Genomic DNA, 26,383 nt, shown 5'->3' on the forward strand with positions numbered 1-26,383 from the left:
TTGGATTTCCTGAATTTCGAGGAGGGCCTTGAAGGACAAGAATGAGGTGGAACCACCAAACTCCTCAGGGAGAGAGTTCCAAGCGCTAGGGACAATGAGGTATGTAGTTGCTTAAGGAAGCAGGAGACATTTGACTAGTTGTGAGTGTTAAGGGATCTGAAAGTCATAGGCAAGCATATGAAACAAAAATAAGAGGAGAAAACTGGGATGGTCCATATTTCCCATTATAGCTCTAGCTGTGAACTTTGCTCCTTCAACTCTATTGCTCCTTAGGTAATTCAGTAAGGATCAATCTATGTTACAGGATAATGAAACAGCAAACAGGAGGATTAGTTCCAGACATCTGGTCCATGCCAAGAATAATAGGTCCCCAAGGACTGACTTTCTTCACTGCAACAGGATTCATCAGATGTGCAACAGCAATTATATGAAATATAATCATTGAACTTGGCCACGCCATATTGGCTGCTCTTGCTGCCTTGCTGAAACAAAGGCTGCTGGGGGGGGGGGCTTCTGTGCTGCCACTTCAGGATTTCCCACCACACCCCAAGCATTTGCGCGTGTTTGCTTCAGCTGTCTGTAAAGGAATTTGTTCACAAAGTATAGAAACTGAGAACCAAATTATGTAACCACCAATATTTTACAAAACAAAAGAGAGGCGGTGTTATATAACATCCTTATTTTCAAAGGATGGATCGCATAGAGTTCTTCCCTTCCCACCCGCACTATGGCACTTTTCTAAAATCTCTTGTTTGTTCTCGTCTTACTTTACAATATCTTGCCTTGCAATGGCTTTGTTTTTTGTTTTGCTTGTTTGTTTTGAAAAAGAGAATATGCTTGTAATTGCTTCATGAATGCAAGGATTTTCTGCATTCATCACTGGTCAACAGTGATGGTCCTGTCATTGCAAGAATGCTTTTTTGGGGATGGGGAGTAAGGTGCAGTATTTCAGGTCTTGTAGAATGTGATAAATATGGGCACCAGGCACCCAGCTTCTGTATCCCATGGCCAAATGAATGAGATATACATTTGTAGCTGCAGAGGTTGGAGGTGGGCTTCTGAAAAGAGATGCTAACCCTATTGGGAATGCTGTTTAGTGCAAGTTCTTCAACCTCAAGTCGCCCAATGTTGCTGGAGTACAACTCCCATCATCCCTGACCATTGACTAACACTGGTCTAGTACTGCGACCACTTGGACCACTGCATTTCAGTATGAACAGCTGTCATATCTATGATGGGTGACCTCAGTCTTCACTGGCAATGAAAACAGACTTATGCTCCTTCCAGGCTCTAGGGATTCATAGTAATACATTCTTATGCATCTGTCACGCCATAAAACAACAACAATGAACAAGCCCTGACAATCAGGTAGCTTCATGTTAGAGCACACAGAAGGTCCAAGCTTCAACCCTAACATCTCCAGGTAAGACTGGAAAAGTCCCATATCTGAAACTATGGTGACCTACTGCCAGTTGGAGAAGATAATGAACTAGCTGGAAGGTGGCTTCATGGTCCTGGCCTTGAGCTGAGACTAGGAGGAAGAAGAGCCAGCTGAGCACAAGGCTGCTGAACCACCAGCTGCAGAAGTGAACTAGATCCCTAATGCTGATGGTTCAAAGGTGAAAGATATTGAGCCTGGTGTTCTGCAACATGAAGATCCCAAACCAGGACTCTGAGAGATGCCATCCTCCCAGCCTTACTCAGGAGATGAATGGAGGGCATCCTGTATTGCTATGCCTGCCCAACTATGCAGGGAGCTCACTAGGTGGGAGTCCAGAGAAAGGTAAATAAAGTCTAATCTTCAGGCCATGGCTGGAACTTTATGAACCATAGTATCCAGACCAAGGGAGTGGAGCTTGGCAAGGAGGAGGAGAGAAGCAAGTTGCTTGTGTGGAACTGTCCATGGTGCTGTATTGACCCAATGGATACATGGAACAGTGGGAAAAGGAGGACAGCAAGTGTCAATCCAGCCCCCTACTTTCTATATAGTTGATTGACAGGAACTTTGAGGGGTTTTTTTTATTTAAAAAACACCATACATAAACTTTTCCATTTCCTCAGAATTTAGGAAGGCGTCCAGGAAGATACTTTTTATAAAAAAACCACAACCCTCCAATTTTCTTTTGTTCAATGTCTAGCATCAAGTTGTCAGTGCTTACAAAGTCTCTTTTTATAAAAGGCTACAGCTGGAACTTTCAGGGGGAAATGCAACACCATTTATTTCAGGGATAAGGGAAAATGCAGCAGACGTTGCCTAGACTTGGAACACGGCATTCATTCGTCAATACGTATCAATCCTGCTAACAATCATGACTCCAAGCCAGCTTGTAACAGACTTAGTGTGATAAGAGGGAACACAGTACGGATTTCTTGGCTTCTCTCCATCCCATAGTTTCCTAGGCAGGATAAGTTTAAGTGACTTTTGGAAGCACTGCAGTGAGCTGTGAATGATGGATGAAATGAAAAATCTTTGCTCAGTGCACAGAGAGTAGAGGCGACGCTCGCCAAATCCCTTCTCTGCTGTGTCACTTATTATCTAGACACTTGATATGTGTCTTCGTGCGAGACACATTCCCCCCGAATCCCCAGCAAGCCCTACCTTTTCAAAAAGAAAAAAAAAGAGGGAATATTTAAATGTAGTTTTCCCCTCTGATACTTCTGCATCATTTATTAATGTGCTTTCCTTGCTATTCTCTGCCTATTTTGGTGACCTTACTAGCTACAGAGGCATTATGTACACAAGGATCAAACTGTTGGCTACAGTTTGCTTTTGGAAAAAGATTAAGAGCACTTGAAAAGTAAGCCAGGAGATGTTTATGGGTTTTCATACCATTACATACACAACAGATCAACAAGACAGTCTGTTCTGCAATGAGTACAATCAGAAACAAATACGAGGATTATTTGTGTGTGAAATCTGGCCCTTTACTTCCACAGAGATTCCCACTTTTCTACCCCATAGTCTTGGATATCCACATCCATGTTATAGGAAATCTTGGAAATCCCTGGAAATTGGATGTGCATCCTAATGTGGGATTATTTTCAGTAGGATACTGTAATGGCTTTAAGGGTTGCTTGTGCGTAAGTTGCCGCCGCTCTGGGCTAGGTTGGCTGGTTAAACCATTTCTCGCTGGACAGCCATCCACTCCGTGGCTGTTCAGTCGCTGGCAGAATCCGTCAGTGGGCGTTTCTTAAACCTTTTCCAACATAAAAGTTGTTTGACGCCCAGTCTCCTCCTACTCTCCCTGCGCGGAAGTCTTCTGCGCAGGGAGGGCGTGGGTAGCGGAGGACCTGTGCTCTCCCCGCTGGTGTCCAGTGAAGAGTCCCAGAGCCTGCTCTCTGCTTCCCCCATTGGCCCCCCTCTATCCCTGGTGTTGCGCTGATTTTCTTCCCCAACTGGAGACCTGCCTCTCTCCCTGCTTGGCCCCTCTCCAGCATCGCTGTGGAGCCTCGCCTCCTCCTCTAGTTCCGATGGCAGTTCCCTGACAGATACATATTTCAATGGAGAGCCTGCCTCTCCATTGACTTTCCGTGGGATGTGCATCAGCATGCAGACTGAAGCATGGCTGCTATCCATTACTTCTGGGATGCATGTCAAAGTTCACATCTAAATACAGGTGTTCTCACTTGCTTTCACTGGGGTGCATCACATTTCTAGCTTTTTATCATTCCCCCCCCCAAAAAAGAAAGCCCTTGGGGAAAGCTAGCCAGATAGAATTGGTGGTTTCTGGTTAATTTTCAGATCAGAAATTGAATCTTCCAAAGTATCATACCATTTTTAATCAGGACTCTGTGCCAATCCACAAAAAATTGAATGTCTGGATAAGCCAACACATAGACATCACTAGAGACAGATATGTCAACCCATAAATAATAATTTTGAACAAAGATACTTTACATATACAGTGGTACCTTGGGTTACAGACGCTTCAGGTTACAGACTCCGCTAACCCAGAAATAGTACCTCAGGTTAAGAACTCTGCTTCAGGATGAGAACAGAAATCGCATGCGAGCAGTGCGGCGGCAGCAGGAGGCCCCATTAGCTAAAGTGGTGCTTCAGGTTAAGAACAGTTTCAGGTTAAGAACGGACCTCCAGAACAAATTAAGTTCTTAACCCAAGGTACCACTGTATGGACAACAGTCATCAGATGTTGAGTAAATCAGCAATGGACACACATGTGTGAGCCAGACTTTAGTCTCCTTTCAGAACAAACTGGGGAGGGGAAATGCAAAGAGGCATTTTGTTGGTGAAGCTAAGATTTTTAAAACTAGGGAGGAACTGCTGGAGCTGATGCCAAAAAGTTAAAACTGTCCAGTGACCCAAGCTATTCTTAGGCACAAACCAAGGGTTGGCCAGATTTGCCTGTTTCTGCACAAAACAGGTGCGCTGAGACCAGAGACATAGCTTTCTGCTCAGCTGTTTGAATTACAGGGGGCATCCACTACAGTTACCCTTGTGTCTCATTCTGATTTGAATCAGGATCTAAATTAGGTTCAAAACAATCAGCTTTAGTGCTGAAAACTGGTGATTTCAATCAAGAATGTAGTGGAAAGAAGTAAAACAAATAAAAATGATAGACTTAGCCAGCTGTTCTATTTCTCCCTTTTTTAATCTCATAATCACCCATTATTGTCTTCTAAAAAGTCAGATGCTTTTGATTTTCTTTTCTTTCCTTTTTTTAAAAAAAGATCATCTATGATTTCCAACCCCCCCCCCCAACAAAGTATATGTTGTCAACAGTGCCATGTACAGAGGGTAAGGTTCCTGGATCAAAATTTCATAAAAAAGGAGACCCTGTTGCATTTGCAGTGCTCAGAAATAAGTGGCATTCACCAATGTCCCATAAAAAAATGTGGTGTTCCACAGTAAGATCTGTTTGTTTCGGAGGGAGGGGAACAGGAGGGAAGGGAAGTGTTTCTTGTATCACTACTTTCAGCAGCATTGCTACTATGAGATGTGTGATGTTTACCACCTGCAGGCTTACAGAGCAGAAGTAGCAGAACACCTAGAAGCACTTATCATTTACAGTTATCATTTGACAACCTAAAGGTGATAACCTGCTATTAGACAAGCTAATCTACACAATGAATAATAAAGAGAAGAGAGATAGAAGAATACGAGGTCCTCTCTCACAGATATGTCTTTAACTTTTGCCCCATTCAGAAAAAAAGATGTGTTCTCTAACTATCCATCCATCAGTTGTGCCAGCAAACATTCCTCATAACAGCCCGATATTCAATCCAGGTTAATATCCATTTATTCCTCCTTCTGCTGATGTTTTCCCAATGTTCAGTCCAGGCAGCACAGATTCATTACTTTTCCTTCCCATCCAAGAAGTCTAATAGAGATTCCCCAATTTTAATTATAAATAAGTGTCAGCCATAATACTGATCCAGTCCAACCTCACAACTTCCAGGCTAACCCCCCCCCCCATGAATTTCTTTGCGGTGTTTATATAATATAACAATATTCCACTTCCATTTCCAGTTGCCATAGTTTTCCATCCTTATCTTTTAGAAAGGAGCTGCTATTATAGCCTATCAGTAATCACTGATCATTTCCTCTTATCACGCCAAACGATTAACTACCAACAAGAGTCAAGCTGGGAGGTGATGATAAGCCAATCACATATTGGCTATCTCTTGTCAAGTGCCTGCTTTCCTCACTACCACCACCCTCTCCAGGTATCAGTTATCATGTAAATTAAGCATGTGGATTCGGGGCACAAATCAACACATCTGTCATCCTAGCATCTCTTTGCAAATGTAGTCATCTAATGAAAAAATAGCATGCCCAGGGAGAATGCTCTTGTCAGTTTCCATACTGTCTACTGCTAATCAAGGCCATTTGGCAATGAGACTACCAGCCCCCACAAGAGATGGCAAAAAGGCAGAAAATAGCCTGGGACATGATACATTTTGGCACCTGAGAAACACAAAATGGGTGCTCCCCCACCAGAGAAGAAGGGGGTGAGTGAATATCTACATCTGGAACAATGGAGGCAATAAAGATCTACGGGAACAAGGAGGGAATCAAATCAAGTGGGAATTAAAGGGGAGCTCCCACCATTTCTTCCCTAGAGTTGGGAGGAGGGATTGGGGGTGTGTGCCAAAGAGGAGACAGATCCAGCCTCCAAGGAGTGCACCACAGCCGTTGCTGCCACTGTGGCAGCAGTAGCAACAGTAGGTGATGCATTCATAGAATCACAGAACTGTAGAGCTGGAAGGGACCCCAAGAGTCATCTAGTACAACCCCCTGCTATGAAGGAATCTCAGCTAAAGCATCCATGATTACCCAACCTCTGCTTAAAACCCTCCAAGGAAGGAGAGTCCACCACCTTCTGAGGGAGTCTGTTCTACTGTCAAACGGCTCTGACCGTCAGAAAGCTCTTCCTGGTGTTTAGCCTAATCTCCTTTCTTCTAACTTGAAGCTTGGAGGCCAGATCTGCTGTCCCTGTGCCTCTCGCCACCCAAGGCTGCAGCCTCACCTTGCTGCATGGGTGGGTTGGCCCTGCCTGGGCATAAGGTACTCACCAGAATGAAACTTAAAGATGTAAAAAAGTCTGAGTGTATGCTTTGCATACACTCCAAGCAGCCTGAAAAAAGAATTAAAAAATACATGAGAGTTGTCTGCTGTATGGCCTAGGATGACTCCAGGGGTCCAGAAGGATAGGCCTGGGTATCCCCCAGAAGTCTGAACTTTCCTACCCTGATATAGAGCCTAAGGACCAGTAGCATCACCATGTTACTGTTCCTGTCCAAACACAAACACAGCAACAAGTCCTGCCTAGAAGCGGGTAGCCCCACCCCTGTATTTGTAGAATCTAAAGCTGAATGAGCAAATTCATTAGAACACCTTATATAAAACATCTCTCAGTTTTTAAGGGCCTAGACCCATCAATCATGAAAGGGAAGCAGACCATAGAGGAAGGCTGAAAGTTCCCATCAGAACATCCAATTTCTGGATTAGATATAATGAATGTTTGCCAGGAGTCAGGCGAGGTCTGGGCTGGCTAGGCAGACTTATTTACCAAAATCATTTGAATACACTGCAGAAAACCCCGTTCTGTCTCTACATGTCCAATTCGCGAACAGAGAAGAAGGCTGAAATCCACTGAATAAATTACCTGTTGTTAATTAATTATTCACCCAGCTCTAGTCATTGTCTCCGGATCAGTGAACTATAATTTGTAGCTTAATCATGGATGGCTGTAATATATGTAAATTCCGTACCCATAAACTATTCAGCTTGGGCAGTGAAGGATGGAAAATGCTTTGAGTTAGCAGAGAATCGGAGGAAGCTTGAGCAGTAAAGCATGCAGCAACATTTGCGAGCCACATAATTGGAGTCCCTTGAAGTAAACTGTTAGGCTGGAGCGCTGCTAAAATTAAACTGATATTTATTTACATGCTGGCCAAATAGATCTCTATTGGAGGGGGAAGCAAAATGAGGGTCAGAACTTTACAAGGATTCCCCCCCAAAGCCAGAATGGACATCTATGAACTTTGCACATAGAGATGCATTGTGACCTCTCTGCCCACAGTTCCTGTCCATGCCCAACATCAGCACATGACATTAGCAGAAAGCTGTTAGCACACAGTGCTCCAGCATTGCCCCCAAGCCCTCTGTTTTGCACTGAGCAGGTAGGAATGGTTTTATCTGTCAATCCTGGTTTCTTTCAGTTTCTCATTTTTCCAGTCTTATGTTCCGTTCTCTGTATTTCTAGATAAATATGCAAGTCCTCATGAAATTTCATCAACATTTAGTACAGATTGCTCCTAATACACACACTTTTGCCTAAAGTGCACATTTTTTTGCAAAGCAATGTTCCCCAATAGAATCCATTTCTTTGCATGTTATTTTCACTAACATGTGCATTTTTATGAACATTTTGCCCTAGTTATGCATATGCATTTTTTGCACATTACTTGGCTGGAAAACTGCAGTGCAAAATTTGGAGAAGTGCAGATGCTGAAAGGTGGCTATGTTTCCGTTCGTGTATTTGTTACAGGAAGTGTGACTTTGGGTAGGTTTCCTGCTCAGAGCTTTTTGGAAGTATTTATCAGTATGTAAATGTTTCTAAATAAATGAATCAAGTTTCCATCCAATCACTATGTTCAAGCAATACTGCCAGCTCTAATTTCTTACAGTGCTCTGGCTGCATTGCTCTGGTGCAGGGTGGTGGACCTCAGGCCCAGGCCCTCTCTGTCTGGCCCTCAAGAAAATCTCTTTAGGCTGCACACCTATTCAGTCATACCCCTCACCTGACTTCCTTGACATCCTCCTTGAGTGTTTTTGTTTGGCTGGAATGCGCCCTTGAACTCTGATAATGCCTCTCACCTGCCTGGATGGAGGATAGAGAAGGGCATGTGGATTTGTGTCAACTGCTGCTGACTAAAATTGAAGCTAGGCCATAGGGCAGCCATTTTGGGACTGGCACCCACAGCACTTTCTCCGAATTCCAAATGTGCCAACTCTGGTTGACAATCCTTGCGCTACACAAAGTGGCAAGCATTGATGCCCTCGCTGTATGTTAAAACTGACAGGGTGGCAAAGATGACCAAGTTACCCAAGTTAGATCACCTGCTGGCAGCACCCAACCGTGTGACTTTTCTGCCTAAGGAACCCAACACCATATTGTTATACTCTAGGGGAATTTAATTAACACTTTCTCATTATTAATGCTCTATTGTTGCCCTATTGAAACCAATTAGGAAATCCCATTTCCCCCCTCCCTTCCACTCTCATAAAAAGAAGCCCATTAAGCTAATCTAGATGCCCTAATCTTTGATAGCCAACTGTGGGGAAAGTAGCATGATGCACGATCTTGACCTTTACCAATACTGTATATTTTGATTGGCTGCCTGTTCTGCCACTTCTTGTCCATTTAACAAAGCTGTAAACAAGGGAAAATGCTGAATGGCACAGCCTAGCAAATTGCAGAATGTTGAAAAGGTCAAAATAGCACAGCAGAATGTTACTATCCTGTAATTTACAGAGTATATGAGCCATTCACATTCTAATAACTCATTCTCATGACAAGCCCAGCAAAAAGACCATAAAAGTCACAGTGTGAATCCATTTCAAAAGTTGGATCTTTTCTTTTCTTTTTTTTCTAATAAGGGTGAGAATGGGATGCAAACTTAACCAGTTTTAATTTCTGTTCCTCCCTCTAGCACCTAAATGCAAACCTCCACCCCACCCGCAGCAATGCCTCAAATAACACCTCATAAAAATGAACGTTGGCAAGTTCTCAAAGCCTAACCATGAGCAAGAAATACATTTCAGCCGATATCATTTTCTATTTGTTGTTTTCTGAAAACAGGTTGAATTGCAAATCGTTCAAGTGCATTCATTAATGTAAAACAGAAAACCTATTGCGTTGGCAATGGGAAAACTTCTCCACCAATAGACTTCTCTCCCCTCCGCCCCCATAATCAAGTTAAGTCTGCCAGTTTTCTGGGAGCTTCCCAGGGACCTGTGTGTGCTAACCTTTAAATGACTTCAGGCAGAAAGGATACATGTTTCTCACCATCATTGACACCACTGGTTCTATACAATAGGGGCTGTGATACTGATATAACCACATTCCAGGTACTACTTCAAAGTTATGTGGGGGAAAGACAAGCATTTATCAGTAGCAATATACCCTGGATTGGGTGTGGGATTAGAAGGGCCTTTAGTCTGATGACCCAGCAAAGCTCAACTGCCACAATGGGGGCTTGCCAGGCCCATGCAGAGCTTGTTTGAGGCCCAGGGTGGGAGTCTTGCTATAATAAAGTTATAAACACAAACAGAAAAAGCAGGCAGTCCCTAATGGGGGCCCCTGATCCTCCAAGGCCTGAGACAAGTGCATGCAGCTGCCCTCCCCCTCCCCCCGGCCTGCTGCTTGCTTCTGGATTTTGAAGTTTTGTCTCATCGATATACACATATATAACATCATGCAGTATTATGTGGATTTTCATGCAGACTTCCCCTCAATATATGCACTACATGCACATTTTCTGATTGGAGACTTTCACTGCAGTTTTGAAGGATGCTTGCGTATCAGTTCATGTACTATTTTGGGAGGTGTGAAGACAGGTATGTTCACATTGAAATGCAAACTGAAGCAATTTCCCCCCTCTCACTTCTGCAGAGCTCCCTTGTTTGCCAGGAAGCGAGCTTGTTCCAGGTTTTTCCCCTGGCAGAAGAAGGTGCCCTTCTTTCTGGGGAAACCCAGTCAATGAATGTCAATGTCCTGACCTGGGAAGCATGGCTACATGAATCTGGAACTGTTGAGGGAGAAGCAATAGGTGGATATTCTGGAGAAATACAAGGAGTAGGGACCTTGAGGAATCATTCAGTGGCATAGCGTGGGTTGTCAGCACCCGGGGCAAAGCAAATAATTTGCGCCCCCTAACCCGTGGATTTTAGTAGGGGCAGAGAGCTGCGAGTGTGAGCGCCCCCCCGATGTTGCGCCCGGTGCGGCCGGCCCCCGCTGCACCCCCCACGCTACGCCACTGGAATCATTCTCTGGGGCTGTGCCCCAGTCAGAGGAGAACCACCTGTCACCACCAGCATCAATAATCATCATCATTACCCATTTGATTAAAGTGACATACGTGGTTCTCCCTCTCTCCATATTATCCTCACAACAACCATATGAGGTAGGTTAGACTCAAGGGCAGTAACTGGCCCAAAGTCGTATTAATGGCTGAGTGAGGATTTGAACCCTCATTTCCCTATAGTCCAACACTCTAACCCAGCCTTTCTCAACCTTGGATTCCCAGATGTCGTTGGACTACAGCTCCCATGATCCCTGACCACTGGTCCTGCTGGCTAGGGATATTGGGGACCCAAGGTTGAGAAAGGCTGTTCTAACCACTACACATGCAAGTTCTCTTAGAATAGAGAACTTGTACTACAGCTCATTACCCTGAAAGAAGGTAGCGGTGAAGTCACAGTTTTCTGTGAACAGTCTATAAGTGCTTCTGAGTGTTACTGGAATAAATATATTCAGTGCTTTTTTCGGGGGGGGGGGCGTGCGCAGGTATATGCATACCCCTAAACATTTTGTGAATCTAAGTTTGGCCTCATTGAGGGGCCATATTTCAATATGAGGAGGAAAATGAGAGTACCCCTAAATATTTTTTTAAAGAAAAAAAGCACTGAATATATTTAATTGTTAGCAAACCCCATAGCCCTCTTTGAAGTGTGACAATAGATACTGGGGAGTTCAAGATACCCTCCTTCTGGATTACTTTTGATCTAAGCCAACAGAGCTGTTTTTACATTTTTAGTGGGAACAAATACTAATGAATTGGTAAGAGCAGGATTGATCCCAATGCTGCTACACGCAGCAATGAATTTTCCCTGGCTCCAACTAGGCTCCAAAGGAAATCTTTCACCTCCTTATCAAAGTGTTGGAGAGCCCAGCCATGTCCATTATGGAATCAGATCTTTAGGACTGAAAGCTTTGAGCAAATCAATCAAGGCTGATGCTTTGATTTAAGCACACTTTAAGGAACTTTCCAAATGAATAATGGACTATCTAAATATTTTATCTATAGGAAAATAGCGTGGGGAAGTTTGCAGAATTGTTCGTATATTGGAAATTCTTTTATTTTTTAAAATTAGTTTACGTTTTTAGCATTAAGTTTTCTGATATGTTTTGCAGGAAGTCATTAATAAATGGAACAAATGGGTGAATAAAATTCTGGGAATTTCTCAGTATGTCAGACCAAATGCTGGTCAATGAAACAATGGCTGAATTTTTAAAAACCTCAATCCTAAGAATGTGAAAGTGTTAACAAATGCAGAAGAGAAGGATGTTTACTTCTGATAAGACTAAGATGCTTTACAAAGTAAAATAAGTTCAAATGGTACATAGAGGAATGCTCTTTTAATCAATCAAATTTATCATCCATAGTGATGGCAGTGGCAATAAAATCATAGACAAGACTAAACAAAAACAAAAACCCACAAATGTAGTGAATGAAAAGCAGAAGAACAGGTGAAATGGTTGGGCAGAAGCCACCAGGAACAGAAAAGCTGTTCCAGTGGCAAAGCATCTTCTTTTCATATGGAAGATTCCAGGTTCAATCCCCAGCATCCCCAGGAAGGGCTGGGAGACATCTCTGCCTAAAACCCAGGTGAGCTGCTGGGCAGTCATTGTGCTCAGCACTGAGCTATATGGACCAATGGCCTGATGGTATAAAGCCACTCATTGTCTTAGGTTAGCTCAAGCATAGGAGAAATGGAAAGGGGAGTTTAGCTTGTACACAGAGTGTCGCCAAGGCTGGTTGGTTGGCATCCGTCTGTCTCGGGAGTCAATGGAAGAGTGCATCTTTGCTGGGTCCCCAACCAGTGGTAGATTTTGTCCTTTGAGACTGATTGGGCACACAAAGGAGTCCAGTGGTAAGTAGAGCCAGAGCCAATGACAGGTAGAGCCAATTCGAGTTTGTCTCCATCATCCTCCCTGCTGAATTTTTGAAGAGTTAGCTGACAGCCAGTGCCACTCTCTGAACTGATTATAAATACAGGTGGAAAGCAGACTGAGATTGGTGGGGCAATGCCCCATTTACTCTAATAAAGCTGCCCCAACTGGCCCCAACAACTGCCCGCAGTTGCCACCTGTTGAGAAGTCTGCCTAGTAATACTTTTCATATTGTTACACCCACTGAGATCCTGTAGGATGGAGCACCCTGACAACCACACATCTGTTAATACTCTTTCCTGACTTACCAAGGCAAAATGAGTTTGCAGTAATGTGTCTATTGTCAAAGGACTATGTGATCTTTCTAAAATAACTGTGAGACAGAACTTATGAATGTGAGATTGGCTGTCCTCTTGGGATTAACTTATTGTCTGCCTTAGCATGGCAAAAGGAAATTAATATGATTTGGAGAATCTTCTTCATTTTGTAGCTCTCTTGAAATCTTATTCTAAATTTCGAGCACCGTATAATGGGAGCTGGGGAGAGAAAATATGTGGAAAGCAACTCCAGCTTTCAGTTTCTGTCTCAGTTTGACAGGATTGTTTTGATCTTTGTCATCATATAAAGGAATGGAAGAAAATGCTTCTTAGTAAGAACAAAGCCAACTTTAGGTATTATCTGAAGTCTAGAGACTGCAATTAGGTCAGATAACTGAAGAGCCTGCCTAGATTCCATTTATTTTGTATGTTCCTTGTTCCAAGTACAGCAGCAGGGATCATTCTGTTCCTAACTCAAGAGTTACTTCTGTTAGTGTTGAAGCCTACCAAGAGGAAGACGGGCGGAGGTGTTGCTTAGCAACCTAACAGAGTGACATGATGTTAGCTGAGGTAGGGTGTGCCCTGATTGGTTGTGTCATTCTGAGGGAGTTTTATGCAACAGAGCACTAGGGGGTTCAGCCTCCTCCTGGGCTACATTGCTCCCTGGGGCCGCTTCACATCCTCAAGGGCTGCCCACTTTTGCCTTGTTACCCACCAACTTTGGCCCCTGGTCTCACCCAACCCCAGTATGTGACCCGTGGAATGTTGGGTTGGGAAAAGTTCCCTTCTCCTGTCATTAACTCCACTGTGCATTGTATGAAGAAGCCCATTCTTTTGTCTGTCCTGGTTCTCCTGCAAAATATTTTCATTAGATGACTTACTTACTAGTGATATGGGAGAGAAAGGAAAACCCATCTTTCTCTCTCTCCACTTTTTCCATAACTGAATAATTGTCTATCATGCCCCTACCCTGAGTACTGTTAAGAATACATCATTTTACAAGCATGTTTGCTCCATGCACAGTAAGAACAGGCTGTTGCATGTGCCATTTCAGACACCTGTGACACCATCCATCATCTTCTCCAAGGACCCACAGGCCCGTTGTCTTAAATAGCCAGTTAGCAGAGTTCCTTGACACTACGCAAACCCATTTTCTGCAGCTGTTGTGGCAATAAATTCCACCCTTATAAACGAGAGCACTGCAAATTGACTTGCATGTAGTAACGCCGGCAATAAACTTTTCTGGCTTTATTCATTTTCTCCAGACTGTTATCCCCCCCCCAAAATGCAACTTACCCAGCTGGACATCTATCATGCTCGTCTGGTTCTCCATAGGATACATAGGCTGAGGAGGCCTCTTAGTGACTAAGGCTAGAAGAGAAAAATGAGACAAAAGAGGGATGAAGGAAACTTCAGACAAATGGCAGAATAAGGAAAACAGCTGTCACAAATGGCTGCATTTTTGTAGTCTTGGTGCAACAAACATTTATTATATTTATTGTTTTGGTAGTGTCAGACTGCAGCAGGAATATAGGGACATAGAAATCTGCCTCATGCTGAGTCAGACCATTGGTCCACCCAGCTTAGTATTTCTGACACTGCCTGGCAATTGCTCCCCGCGATTTCAGATAGGGGCTTCTCCTAAGCCTGCCCAGAGATGCTGGCAATAGAAGCTGAGACCTTTGGCATGGGAAGCAGATGCCCAACCACTGAGCTATGGCCCTTCCCCCTAAATAAGCCCATGTGGGCAGCTAAGATTGGACAAATCTGTTAATTTAACTTCTTCAGGTTTCTATTTTTTTAAAATCTTAAATCCAGTTCTTCACATTTGTGCAACAATTTGCTTTAAAAAAAATCCTCATAAAAATTTGCCAGCAGTTTAGTGCAATTTCCCCCAATTGTGTTTCTGTATAACAACAACAACACCTTTATTGTCATTGTGCAACCTGTGTACAATGAAATTAAACGAGTGTGAGTCATCCCTGAGAATTTTTCTTGATCTCCTAAGGCAATGATCCCTTGTGATGTCATCTAGCAGACTCAAGGGACAGCCCGTATCATGTGCTGTATTCACCACCCTCTGTAGAGTTTAGAATGGCATATACTGCCCCCCAAGCAATTTCCCCATATAAAGCATTTTTTATTTTGTAAAAAAAAGTTCTCCTCTTCCCTTACTATCTCCTTCCATCTGCTTCCATCATTTCTAAATGGCCTTGGCCCAGTATATCTGAAGGAGTGTCTCCACCCCCATTGCTCAGCCCGGACACTGAGGTCCTCCTCTGAGGTTCTTCTGCTGGTTCCCTCACTGCGAGAAGCCAAGTTACAGGGAACCAGGCAGAGGGCCTTCTCAGTAGTGGCACCCTCCCTGTGGAACACCCTCCCTTCAGATGTCAAGGAGATAAAGCACTACATAACTTTCAGAAGACACTTGAAGGCAGCCCTGTATCAGGAAGTTTTTAATGTTTTACTATGTTTTCACATAGAAAGTTGCCCAGAGTAGCTGGGGGAACCCGGCCAGATGGGTGTATTATTAGTACTATTATAACCCCTTCTCAAAACTCCTTCCCTTCCCCCATTTTTTCTGGTCTCCCCACTTCCTTGCTCTCTGTCTCCCTAGGAGCCAATCAGCCTGAAGGGATGAAATGGGAACATAAAAATAGCCTGCTGGATCAGGCCAATGGTCCATCTAGTGCAGCATCGTGTTCTCATAGTGGCCAACCAGATGCCTGTGGGAAACCAGGAAGCAGAATATGAAGAAGAGAAGAAGAGTTTGGATTTGATATCCTGCTTTATCACTACCCTAAGGAGTCTCAAAGCGGCTAACATTCTCCTTTCCCTTCCTCCCCCACAACAAACACTCTGTGAGGCGAGTGAGGCTGAGAGACTTCAAAAAGCATGACTGGCCCAAGGTCACCCAGCAGCTGCATGTGGAGGAGCGGAGACGCAAACCCGGTTCACCAGATTACAAGTCTACCCTCTTAACCACTACACCATGCTGGCTCTCATATGACTGCAGGAGCCCTCTCCCCTTCTATGGTTTCCAGCGCAGCTATTTGGAACCATTGCTGCCTCCAACTGTGGAAGTAGAGCATATAGCCATCATGGCAAGTAGCCATTGATAGCCCTCTCCCTAGGTATTTGTCTAATCTTCTTTTAAAGCCATCCAAGTTGTTGGCCATCATTGCCTCCTGGGGAAACTAGTTCCATAGTTTAACTATCTGCTGCATGGAGAAATACTTTCTTTTATCTGACATAAATCTTCCAACATTCAACTTCAGTGGATGTTCATGAGTTCTAGTGTTATGAGAGAGGGAGAAAAACTTTCCACTTTCTCCATGCCATGTATAATTCCATAAATGTCTATCATGCCTCCTCTTGCTTGCCTTTTCTCTAAGTTAAAGGGAAGGTATTTGGCTAGCATAGATACCTGCTTCCAAAAACAGGTAAGAGACCAACCCCTGCTGAATAACAGTGGCTTTACAGGGTTTCAAAGAGGGTGCATTGCCAGTCCTACCTGGAGATGCCACTGATAAGCATTCTGTGCAATCTCTGCCCAAAGCCCCTACCTGAACCCAGAAAATTCAAGTGGCAGATCTAGACTCTTGGAATTATAATCACCTCACCAAGCTGAGGTGCAGACCTATAGAAGCTCTACCTTCCCCAATCCACTTCTAATAAAATAACATTCCAGTATTCGTATCAGACTTTCAGAGCAGATTTTCAGTTATCTCCTTCCCTACATACAAGCAGGATACATTCGGATGAAAAGTTCTGTTTACCCAGGCAGAATAATCATGAGTGGATCTCCTAAGACTTATGTTGCTTACACGTACAATTTTATTAGAGCAAAATGGGAAATTCCATTTGTAAGAATGGAATTGGCGCAAGGCACCTCATTCCAAACTCAAAAGTGACAGTGGGCCCCTAGGAAACATCCAGCCCACTGAAACAATTAAATTACTTTTGGAAAAGCTGAGGAGCAGAAAGTTGATGGCAGGAACCTAATAATCAATTTCTTTTGCTAACGCACTCAGGACCTCTGAATGCTATTAGAGAAAGAAGGAAGAGCTGTCATTGCTACCTAATCATATATGGTGCTATCTCTGTTGAGAATTTTCAAAAGCTGTGGGATGGATCATAGCACAATTCTCAAATCCTAATTTGCTTCAGTATAGATACTAAGGACTAATTTATGTGACTTAAAATTGGCTCTGGCCAAAGAGTTCAATCTAGGACACAATTCAAGAGACTGGTGAATGGTTTTAAAGCCCTGAATGGCTTAGGACCAGCCCTGCCAACTCCCATATCAACTTGGCTGCTCCCTAAGATCTGGTGCAGAGACCCTGCTCTGTGTCCCACCTACAGTGGGAGCAACAATGGGTAGCAAGAGTTTTATTTCCACACTCCTCTCTCCTAATCCTTTTTCCCTTTGTGCTGTGCCTTTTAGACTGAAAGCCTGAGCTCAAGGCCTGGCTTATTATTTAAAGTTTGGATGAGGAGTAGGGTGAAAATAGGGGGGAATCCTTCAATCTAATATAAAATGAAGGAGCTTAGGAGATAGAAGTACCTGGACAAATCTGTCAATTTTGGTTCTTAGAGTTTCTTATGCCCCCCCCCATCTTATATCCCATTCTCTAATTTTCCAGAACAATTTACAATTCTTTTTTTTTAAAAAAATCCTCAGGAAAATTCATCAGCATTTGGGGGGCAAATTTCTCCTAATAAATGCATGTTTGTATGTAGTTTTGACTAATATACTTTTTTTTTGCAATTGATTTGTGAGTTGCTGTGCCCATCAGTTGAAGCTGGACCACAGGGTGGGAGCTATAAAGGTTCCCCACTTTGGATTAGCATGTAAGGTTTCACAAAGTCTAGGAGTCGGTGGGTTGATAAAGGGGTGAGGTTTGCTGTAGGTGGTAAGGAACACAAGCAGAAGCAAAACATGCATGTACATATATATGTGTGTGTGTATATCTTTGTGTGCATGTATGTGTGCATTCATTTGATATTGCTTGAATTTCACTTCCCCTTACACGATCATTCTTCTCCTGAAAACTTGGGGCATAAAAGTCAAGTACCTTTGAACCAGAAGTGCATAAAATTATCTATAACCTAATAGCAACCATTTTATCTAAAGCAAACTCTTCAGGAGAAATCTTTTGCTCTTTGGTTTTGGCTGACTGCAAAGATTCTATGTGTACTTATTTTCCTTTCTTGAGCACTTGAAGCTGGGGTATGGCTTACTGCTAAAGGTAACCAATTCCTGATAAGTTTGCATGGTGTTTCCCACCCTCCCCTGTAATTTTTGTACAGCTTTTTCCTTTTGCAGGAACTCTTGGAGAAGAGGCAATCTGCAACATGGTGAAACAGTAGGGTGCTATTGTGAAAGGACAGCAGAAGACACAAGGACCATTGACATCCATCCTAAAGAACGTAATGAGCTGTCGTTCTGCAATGGGCAGAAGGAGCCATTATCCCTCATTCTGATATCGAGGTCCTGACCTACGCTAGAAAGTATCGAATCCTAGTATGCTCCATTCTGAAGAAAAGTAGCTCCATTAAGAGACTGAACTCGTATATGAAGTAGCTCCAGAACCTGCCGTGTATATATATGCCTGTGTGAATGAACCCTTAAGAGTTTTAAACCTCAGACTTGGGAGCACTTTCGAACAGAGGACTGCCCTAAGGAAGTGTGTAGGCATTTCTCCCTATCAGTAACTGGCCACAAATGGCTGTTTGTTGCTGAACAAATGAGTGTTCTTCCTCAGGTCTCTCCTTTTACCTCTCCAAACTTAGATATGAGGTAGTATCACAGGGTAGTGTGATTGCTGTGTTTTCTTTTCGGTGCAACCGTCAGGCCTGGGTACAGTGAGGTGAGAGAATTTGACAAAATGGAGGTCCACACTTTAATACAGTAGCACGAGGGGAAGGGAAGAACAACCGCTTAGCAGGCAGAAGATCCCATGTTAGATTACTGACAGCTCTGGGCAGGGCTGTCCCCTGTCTGAAATCCTGAACAACATTGTTCAAAACATATTTGAAATCTGAGAGCACGGTTAGGATCCTGGGTAAGCCCAAAACAGCTTTCAGGGGTTGTAATTCCCCCCAGACTCAGGAGAGGCGTTATTAATTATACCCTTTTAACACTCCTTAAAGGTAAAGGTAAAGGGATCCCTGACCATTAGTTCCAGTCGTGACTGACTCTGGGGTTGCGGCGCTCAACCAGAGCAGTGCAGGGAAACGCCATTTACCTTCCCGCCAGAGTGGTGCCTATTTATCTACTTGTACTTTGACGTGCACTTTGATGTGCTTTTGAACTGCTAGGTGGGCAGGAGCTGGGACCGTGCAACGGGAGCTCCCCTCGTCACGGGGATTCAAACCACTGACTTTCTGATCGGCAAGTACTAGGCTCAGTGGTTTAACCCACAGCGCCACCCACATCCCTTTAACACTCCTTATTTTATTCCAAATGGTTAACTTCAACATTGATTTGCCAAAATGACACAGGCATTTAATTTTGGAAGGAATCCTTTTGTGTCCACTTGGCCTATGAATGTCTTATTGCTACTCTGCTGGCAGAGCAAAAAACCTCAAAGGTTTTCTGTTTTTATTTTTATTTTTTTAAAGAGAAGAAGTAGGGGGAAAACTCCTAAACTGGTATTTGTCTGCTCCCTTAAGAAACATCTATTATTTAGCAGGAATGCACAACAGCAGTTTCTGTAATTCTCTGCATAACTTCATAGAATAAAGTGGTCCCATTTTTCTGCACCTATTGACAGGGGCAACTAAAAGTCCGTACGGTTAAAATATGTGGCGAGGCTTTGATAAACTAAAAGTTATTATATTGTTATCCCCCTGGTTCTTAAAAAAAAAAAAATCATTCCCCACAAGCAATTTAGAGAAGCCAATTAAGAGCAGGCTACACAGAAGCCCCATCATTAAACAAGCGACTACTCCTGGTGCTCATGAGGACCCAAAGGAGGAAATGCATTAGGTATCACTATAAAATGATGTGGAAATATTATTTCTCTATCTGCAATTCAGATGAATAGCAGGTGACAACCTCCACCCCCTCAGGTGTGCTCAGAGCAATTGCAGTAATGCTGGGACTATTAAAAGAATTGTAGACCTATTTCCCAAATGCAAAAAAAAATGCAGAGGCAAAGAGACCTGCCTTTTGCCAGGCAGAACATGGCAAATATTAAAGAGGATGTGTGTGTTCATTTTAAGATTGTTAATCCACTGCTACCATTTCAATTTTACTTCCCTCCCCCCTCAAAAAAAAATCACCAAAATGGCCTCCTCCGAGCCTTGAACAACTCGGAGTCCCACCTGAACCCTTATATCCCAGGTTGATACCACATCATCCGGAGGGCTGCTGCTAGACACAACCTGTGGAACAGAGATTGGGCAGATACCCTTCCTTTTCCCTTTTAGTGAAATACTTCATTATGCCAACGGCTCATATGGAGCTGCTTAATTTTTATTCTATTTTTTTAATTTTTTTGGAGTGCCCAGCCATTTTAATAACTGTTTTATATTTGTTGTGTTTTATACTCTGGGTGTTGGAGACGCGGGTGGCACTGTGGGTTACACCACAGAGCCTAGGACTTGCTGATCAGAAGGTCGGCGGTTCGAATCCTGGCAATGGGGTGAGCTCCCGTTGCTCGGTCCCTGCTCCTGCCAACCTAGCAGTTTGAAAGCAAGTGCAAGTAGATAAATAGGTACTGCTTTGGCGGGAAGGTAAACAACGTTTCCGTGTGCTGCTCTGGTTCGCCAGAAGTGGCTTAGTCATGCTGGCCACATGACCTGGAAGCTGTACGCCGGCTCCCTCGGCCAGTAAAGCGAGATGAGCACCGCAACCCCAGAGTCGGCCATGACTGGAACTAATGGTCAGGGGTCCCTTTACCTTTATAACCTGGGTGATGTATGGATAGTTTTATAAATAGATAAATATTATTTCAATAGCGCTTGACTGGAAATACCTGATTTCCTCCCTTCATTAGTATGGAGACAATACATAGAGTATAGTGAAATATGGATCATGATATCTCACTTAGAAGGGAAAAAGTACACACAAGATGAATCCCACCCTTCTATAGTCTCTTAAACTTAGCATCATTTCGTTTTGCTTTCAACTATTTTCTTGGGGGAAACTGTACAGCAGAGTTTATCTGGCAGCAAAATCCAAAGACAGCTATCAGGAGACCCAAATGCATTTTCTGGCTCTGGAAATGAATTAGTGGTGGATGTTCGCCAAAAAATGTCAAGCTTTCTCAGTTGGCCCAGTAGTGATATGATTGAGCCAGAAAAATAGATATAAATATTAGGCAAGGAAGGAGTTGCATGGTCCTGTTGAGTACATAACATTTGTAGGCTTGGGACTCTGAAAACCGCTTTGCTATACACGGCCTGCTGGAATTCACACTGATCTCTTTAGGCATTTTAAACATTGCTTTCATGAACGGCATAAAACACTTTCAGGGAGCAAGTGGTCACTGAACCAAACAGATACGTGAAATAAGTAACCCATGGCTGAATGAATTCAGAGACTATTTTCAAGGTTGGAAATAGCACACAAAGGTTAGCTGTTTCGTCCTAACAGCTTATGAGGGGGCTTTATCTTTGTGCTGATTGGTAATGGTGGATCAGATTCCCTAAAAGGCAATTTAGCTGCCGTTATTGATCTTCGGCAACGTGCTGTCTCTGGGGGGTAATGGGCATGCTTATGGTGTCCTTCAAACAAAGGTGTGGGGGGGGGACACCTGTGGAACTTAAGGTGTTGTTGGACCCTAAGTCAAAACACCATGGCTAGTAATTATTCCTAGAGCTGTATCCACCTTTTGCCATATGCTGAAGAGGCACCTCATTAACCTGCCCTATGACAGTTAAGGTATTTTGTTTTGTAAGATCCCACATCTTGCTGAATTTACAGTGCTGTGTTCCAGGACTTGCTCTGTAATAATTGTAATGGGTAGAATTGCACTATGGTAGACATTCCATCTGAGCATGTATTGCAGCTTGTCAGGCAGAACAATCCCATCTCTCATCCCCTTGCATCATGTTCTGGGGGTTCTACCAACACCCTCCCCCCAGCCAATTTTGGGAGCATTGGGGGATGTGCAGGAGAGGATTGGGGGTGTGAGAAAGCTTCATTACTCAAGTGGAAGCCCTTTCACAAGGTTTCCATCAATGGGGCTCATTAGATGAACCCACTCAGTGGTTTTATTGGTTAAAATTGTGCATATTCTGTTGTGGTAACTCTCCATAGGTGTTTCTGCTGAAGCAGTGGTAAGAAATATTATACAGTGGTACCTCGGGTTAAGAACTTAATTCATTCTGGTGATCTGTTCTTAACCTGAAACTGTTCTTAACCTGAAGTACCACTTTAGCTAATGGAGCCTCCTGCTGCTGCCACTGCATCGCCGCCGCACAATTTCTGTTCTCATCCTGAAGCAAAGTTCTTAACCCGAGGTACTATTTCTGGGTTAGCGGAGTCTGTAACCTGAAGCGTATGTAACCTGAAGCGTCTGTAACCCGGGGTACCACTGTAATGGATTCAAGTTTTCCCTGCGAAAAAATCTCCAGGAAAGGTTGAAAATTTACTACAGGCATCCCCCCCACTTAATGTGTATCCCATTCACATGTGACTGCATTTACATGCATCACTGTGAAATAAATAAACAATTTGAACCAAGAAATGGCACCAAAATGGCACAAAAGAGCTGGAGAGAGCTGAAGAGCAGGGGAAAACAGCTTGTACAGCTGCTCCAAGTGTCTCACCACCCTCATTCAATCACCCTCCATGGGTTTCTTCTTCCTGGCCAGCAGAAACATTGCATGGGGGGTGTTGCTCCATTCTGCCACCCACCTACCTGTCAATTTTGTTCCTAGGGTCCTTCTACCCTCCGATTGCCATCAGCCTCCCCACAAACAGGCAGCAGCATTATTTCTGGTGGGTGGGGGAGAAACTAGATAAAAATAAACCATCTCAAGCAACTTCCAAGACTAACAGGGAGAGCACTGAGAGGTCCTGCAGCAGCACTGGGCGCTGGGAGCTACCCTGCCACTGACCCACTGACCACCTCCCAGCTCAACTTTCCATTCACCAGAGGCAGGCAGGGTGCGTGTGCATGCGCAAGGTGCCTTGCTGCTTGGGGAAAGGATTCGCAGAGAAAAAGGCACTTCCCAGCCTCTGTCAAGAGCGCCCTCCACACTTTACATGATTTCATGTATAGATGTGAAGCCTGATAACATAACCCCTGCATAAGTAGGGGAACGCCTGTACAGTGGTGCCTCGCAAGATGAAATTAATTCGTTCTGCGAGTTTCTTCGTCTTGCGAAGCACGGAACTGCACCTCTTCAAGCAATGCGCCCGGTTTTAAGAAAAAGGAAACAAATTCGCAAGACGTTTTCGTCTTGCGAAGCAAGCCCATAGGGAAATTCGTCTTGCGAAGCAACTCTAAAAACGAAAAACTCTTTCGTCTTGCGAGTTTTTCGTCTTACGAGGCATTCATCTTGCGAGGTACCACTGTACTTGTTGTGTAAGCAAAGGGGAGCTCACCCATAAGTAATCCATAATACAAAATGGGATCTGCAGTTTTTTGTAGGAAGGAGAAATATGGAATAATTTGCGCATTATGCATCAGGCCGTAAGGCTCCCACTGAGTTCAGCTGAGTCAAATTGCAGTCCTTGGGCTCATGTATTTTCAGTGTGTGGCAAAATACACACTAATTAGCACAACTTTGAACCCTTGGCAAAACAGTTAATTTCTTTCTGAGGGAGAGGTAAAACTTAATTTCCAGTACTCTGCTTATTGTGATAACAACTGGCAACGCATGCAGTAATGAATAATTGATATCTGTAGGTACTGTGAGTAGATTTATTATGGATATTTGCTGTTGTTTTTTTTAAAAAACTGTTGATAGTTTCTATATTTTGATAACTTAACTATGTCTACTTCTTTTTAATGTCTCTTGATTTTATTGGTATTTTCTTATGAATATTTTATATTATTTTATGCAAAGCACTTTGAGATTTATTTTTATTAAGTGATATATAAATCTGGTTAAATAGAATAAATAAAAATAGATTGTCGTTTTGCTGTTGAAAACTGAGCTGGGCCTCACGGCAAGCATTAAAAATGAAGGATTGCTAAATTATGAGGATCAGCAGCAGCATGGGGTGGGTGGGTGAGCTGAAGAAAATGTTTCATTTCCTTCCATCTTTACAAAGAAATGCCAACTTCCTTCCTCTAACCAAAAACTCTGGCACTGTCTCCCCATTAATCAGCAGAAGGCTTCTCCTACTAGTTATTCAGGAGGCTGGCATCCATCTTGACAGCAGATCTTGTACATTTGAATAGCATCCGCTGGGGGCAAAATCATGGCATGCCAAGATTTTTTTTGCAGAAATTAATTCATCTCTGAAGTTAATTCTATGTTCGTGTCCAGCTCAAATACACAACCTCCCAGATAACATTTCAGTACGAATTTTATGCAGTACGATACTCTTGTGACTGACAAGGGAAGCAAACTAACCGAACAGAACACAGAGGGAAAGTAATAATTTTATGCATGTTACTGGGTTGGGGGCGAGGGGAAGCCCCTGGGAATTAGATAATCCACTGGGAAAGGAAACTAATGCTGCCGAAGACAGAAGTGGGATTCAATGTGACCTTGGCAGATTGGAGAACTGGGCCCAAACTAACAGAATGAATTTCAATAGGGACAAATGTTTTCCTGCATTTAGGCAGGAAGAACCGGCTGCACAAACATAAGATGTGGGACACCTGGTTTACCAGTAGTACATGTGAAAAATGGTGGCCCCATTTCTGCTCTAGTCCTGTCCGAATCAGCACGCAGTGAACTAAGTTTGCTACTGTAGAGGAAGTGGTGGTGGTACTGATGGCTAATCAAGATCTAAGTATGTCTTTTGGTTTCCTTGAATTAGAGCAGTGTTTTCAAAATGTGATGTTGGGAGCATTTTTGTTTTCCAGAAGCTTACTTCAATTAGTCATGCCAGGTAAACTTCCCTGAAAGGCAACTTTCCCATCAATCTGCAAGCTTTCATGAAAACTGCAACTGCACGAAAGTATTCTTCTGACACATACTCAGTTTGCATAGTATGGCATTGGGGCCTAAAAGACCTCTGTAATGTTGTGCATGAAGTGCGTGTGCACCTTAGAGCATTTCCCATAATCCTCTTCAATACACAGCAATTTTATGGCAGATATTGCTTGGGAATAGGGATGTAAGGAGAAGGCATGGAAGGGGCAGCCAAGTGCACTGGCCCCTGGCCTTAGATTGCTAAACTAGCAGGAGAGCCCTGTCAGGATCCTGCCGGACTTACATTGTCATGCCAAGAACAAGACTCCCACCTCATGCCTCACAAGCTCTGCATGGGCCTGGTAAGCAGGTGCAATCTGCCCTGTTTCTGTCCTGCTGCAGCTTGGCTTCTGCTAAAACCTACTTTGCTTGTTTCATTATTTGTTATGGCTGAAGCCAACATAATTAATTAAGTAATGAACTACACAATTAATTTCAATGCATTGCAATAGAATGGAAATGTCAAAAACAATGCAGAAAAGAGCACAACTATTTATGTAACCTTTGGGGGGCCCCTGTTCCCCTCACAGATACAGTTTTCAGAATTCCTTGGGAGGAGTAATTGACTGCTAACTACTCTGGGAATTGTGGCTCAGTGAGGGGAATGGAGGTTTCATAACCAAGCTTGGTACCCAAAACAAACTACAGTTCCCAGAATGATTTAGGTGAAGCTATGGCTAAAGACGCCTGCTTCTTGGGAGAAAAGCAATGACAAACCTAGACAGTATCTTAAAAAGTAGGGACATCACCTTGCTGACAAAGGTCTGTATAGTTAAAGCTATGGTTTTCCCAGTAGTGATGTATGGAAGTGAGAGCTGGACCATCAAGAAGGCTGATCGCCGAAGAATTGATGCTTTTGAATTATGGTGCTGGAGGAGACTCTTGAGAGTCCCATGGACTTCAAGAAGATCAAACGTATCCATTCTGAAGGAAATCAGCCCTGAGTGCTCACTGGAAGGACAGATCCTGAAGCTGAGGCTCCAATACTTTGGCCACCTCATGAGAAGAGAAGACTCCCTGGAAAAGACCCTGGTGTTGGGAAAGATTGAGGGCGCAAGGAGAAGGGGACGACAGAGGACGAGATGGTTGGACAGTGTTCTCGAAGCTACAAACATGAGTCTGACCAAACTGCGGGAGGCAGTGGAAGACAGGAGTGCCTGGCGTGCTCTGGTCCATGGGGTCACAAAGAGTCGGACACGACTAAACAACTAAACAACAACAACATGGCTAAAGTGGAACTATAGTGCTTTAAATGTATAGTGCAGATGAGGCCTTGGAAAAAGTGATGCCCTTTCTTTCTACTCTGCAAGGATAAAGATGACCTAAGGTAGACTATCTGTGCCTAATGCTCAGGCAAGGGCTTCTTTACTGCTTGCATAAAATAAGCTCTGACAAGTTGCACCAGGCAGGTGTACTGCCCAGGGCAAGTAAAGCATTAAGAACAGATACGTAGCATTCAGCCTTAGGCTGAGTCTGCCCCAGATGCTCCCACCAGCCTAGTGTGACAAGAAAGAGACTTGCAGCATTCATTGTCACTCT

The 26,383-nt window shown here is 43.5% G+C and overlaps 1 protein-coding gene across 4 annotated transcripts in view; it reads right to left on the reverse strand.

Annotated features, from left to right (window-relative positions):
• IL1RAPL2 (interleukin 1 receptor accessory protein like 2) overlaps positions 1-26,383 on the reverse strand; it is a 491,080-nt gene that overhangs the window by 103,676 nt on the left and 361,021 nt on the right. For all 4 annotated transcript variants that reach the window (XM_083595723.1, XM_083595724.1, XM_083595722.1 and 1 more), the window contains exon 6: positions 14,033-14,107. In XM_083595723.1, coding sequence (XP_083451849.1) covers positions 14,033-14,107 — 75 coding nt within the window. The remainder of the gene's footprint in view (positions 1-14,032; positions 14,108-26,383) is intronic.

Source organism: Podarcis filfolensis (assembly GCF_964270895.1).
Source record: "Podarcis filfolensis genome assembly, chromosome: Z".
Classification (NCBI taxonomy): Eukaryota; Metazoa; Chordata; class Lepidosauria; order Squamata; family Lacertidae; genus Podarcis; species Podarcis filfolensis.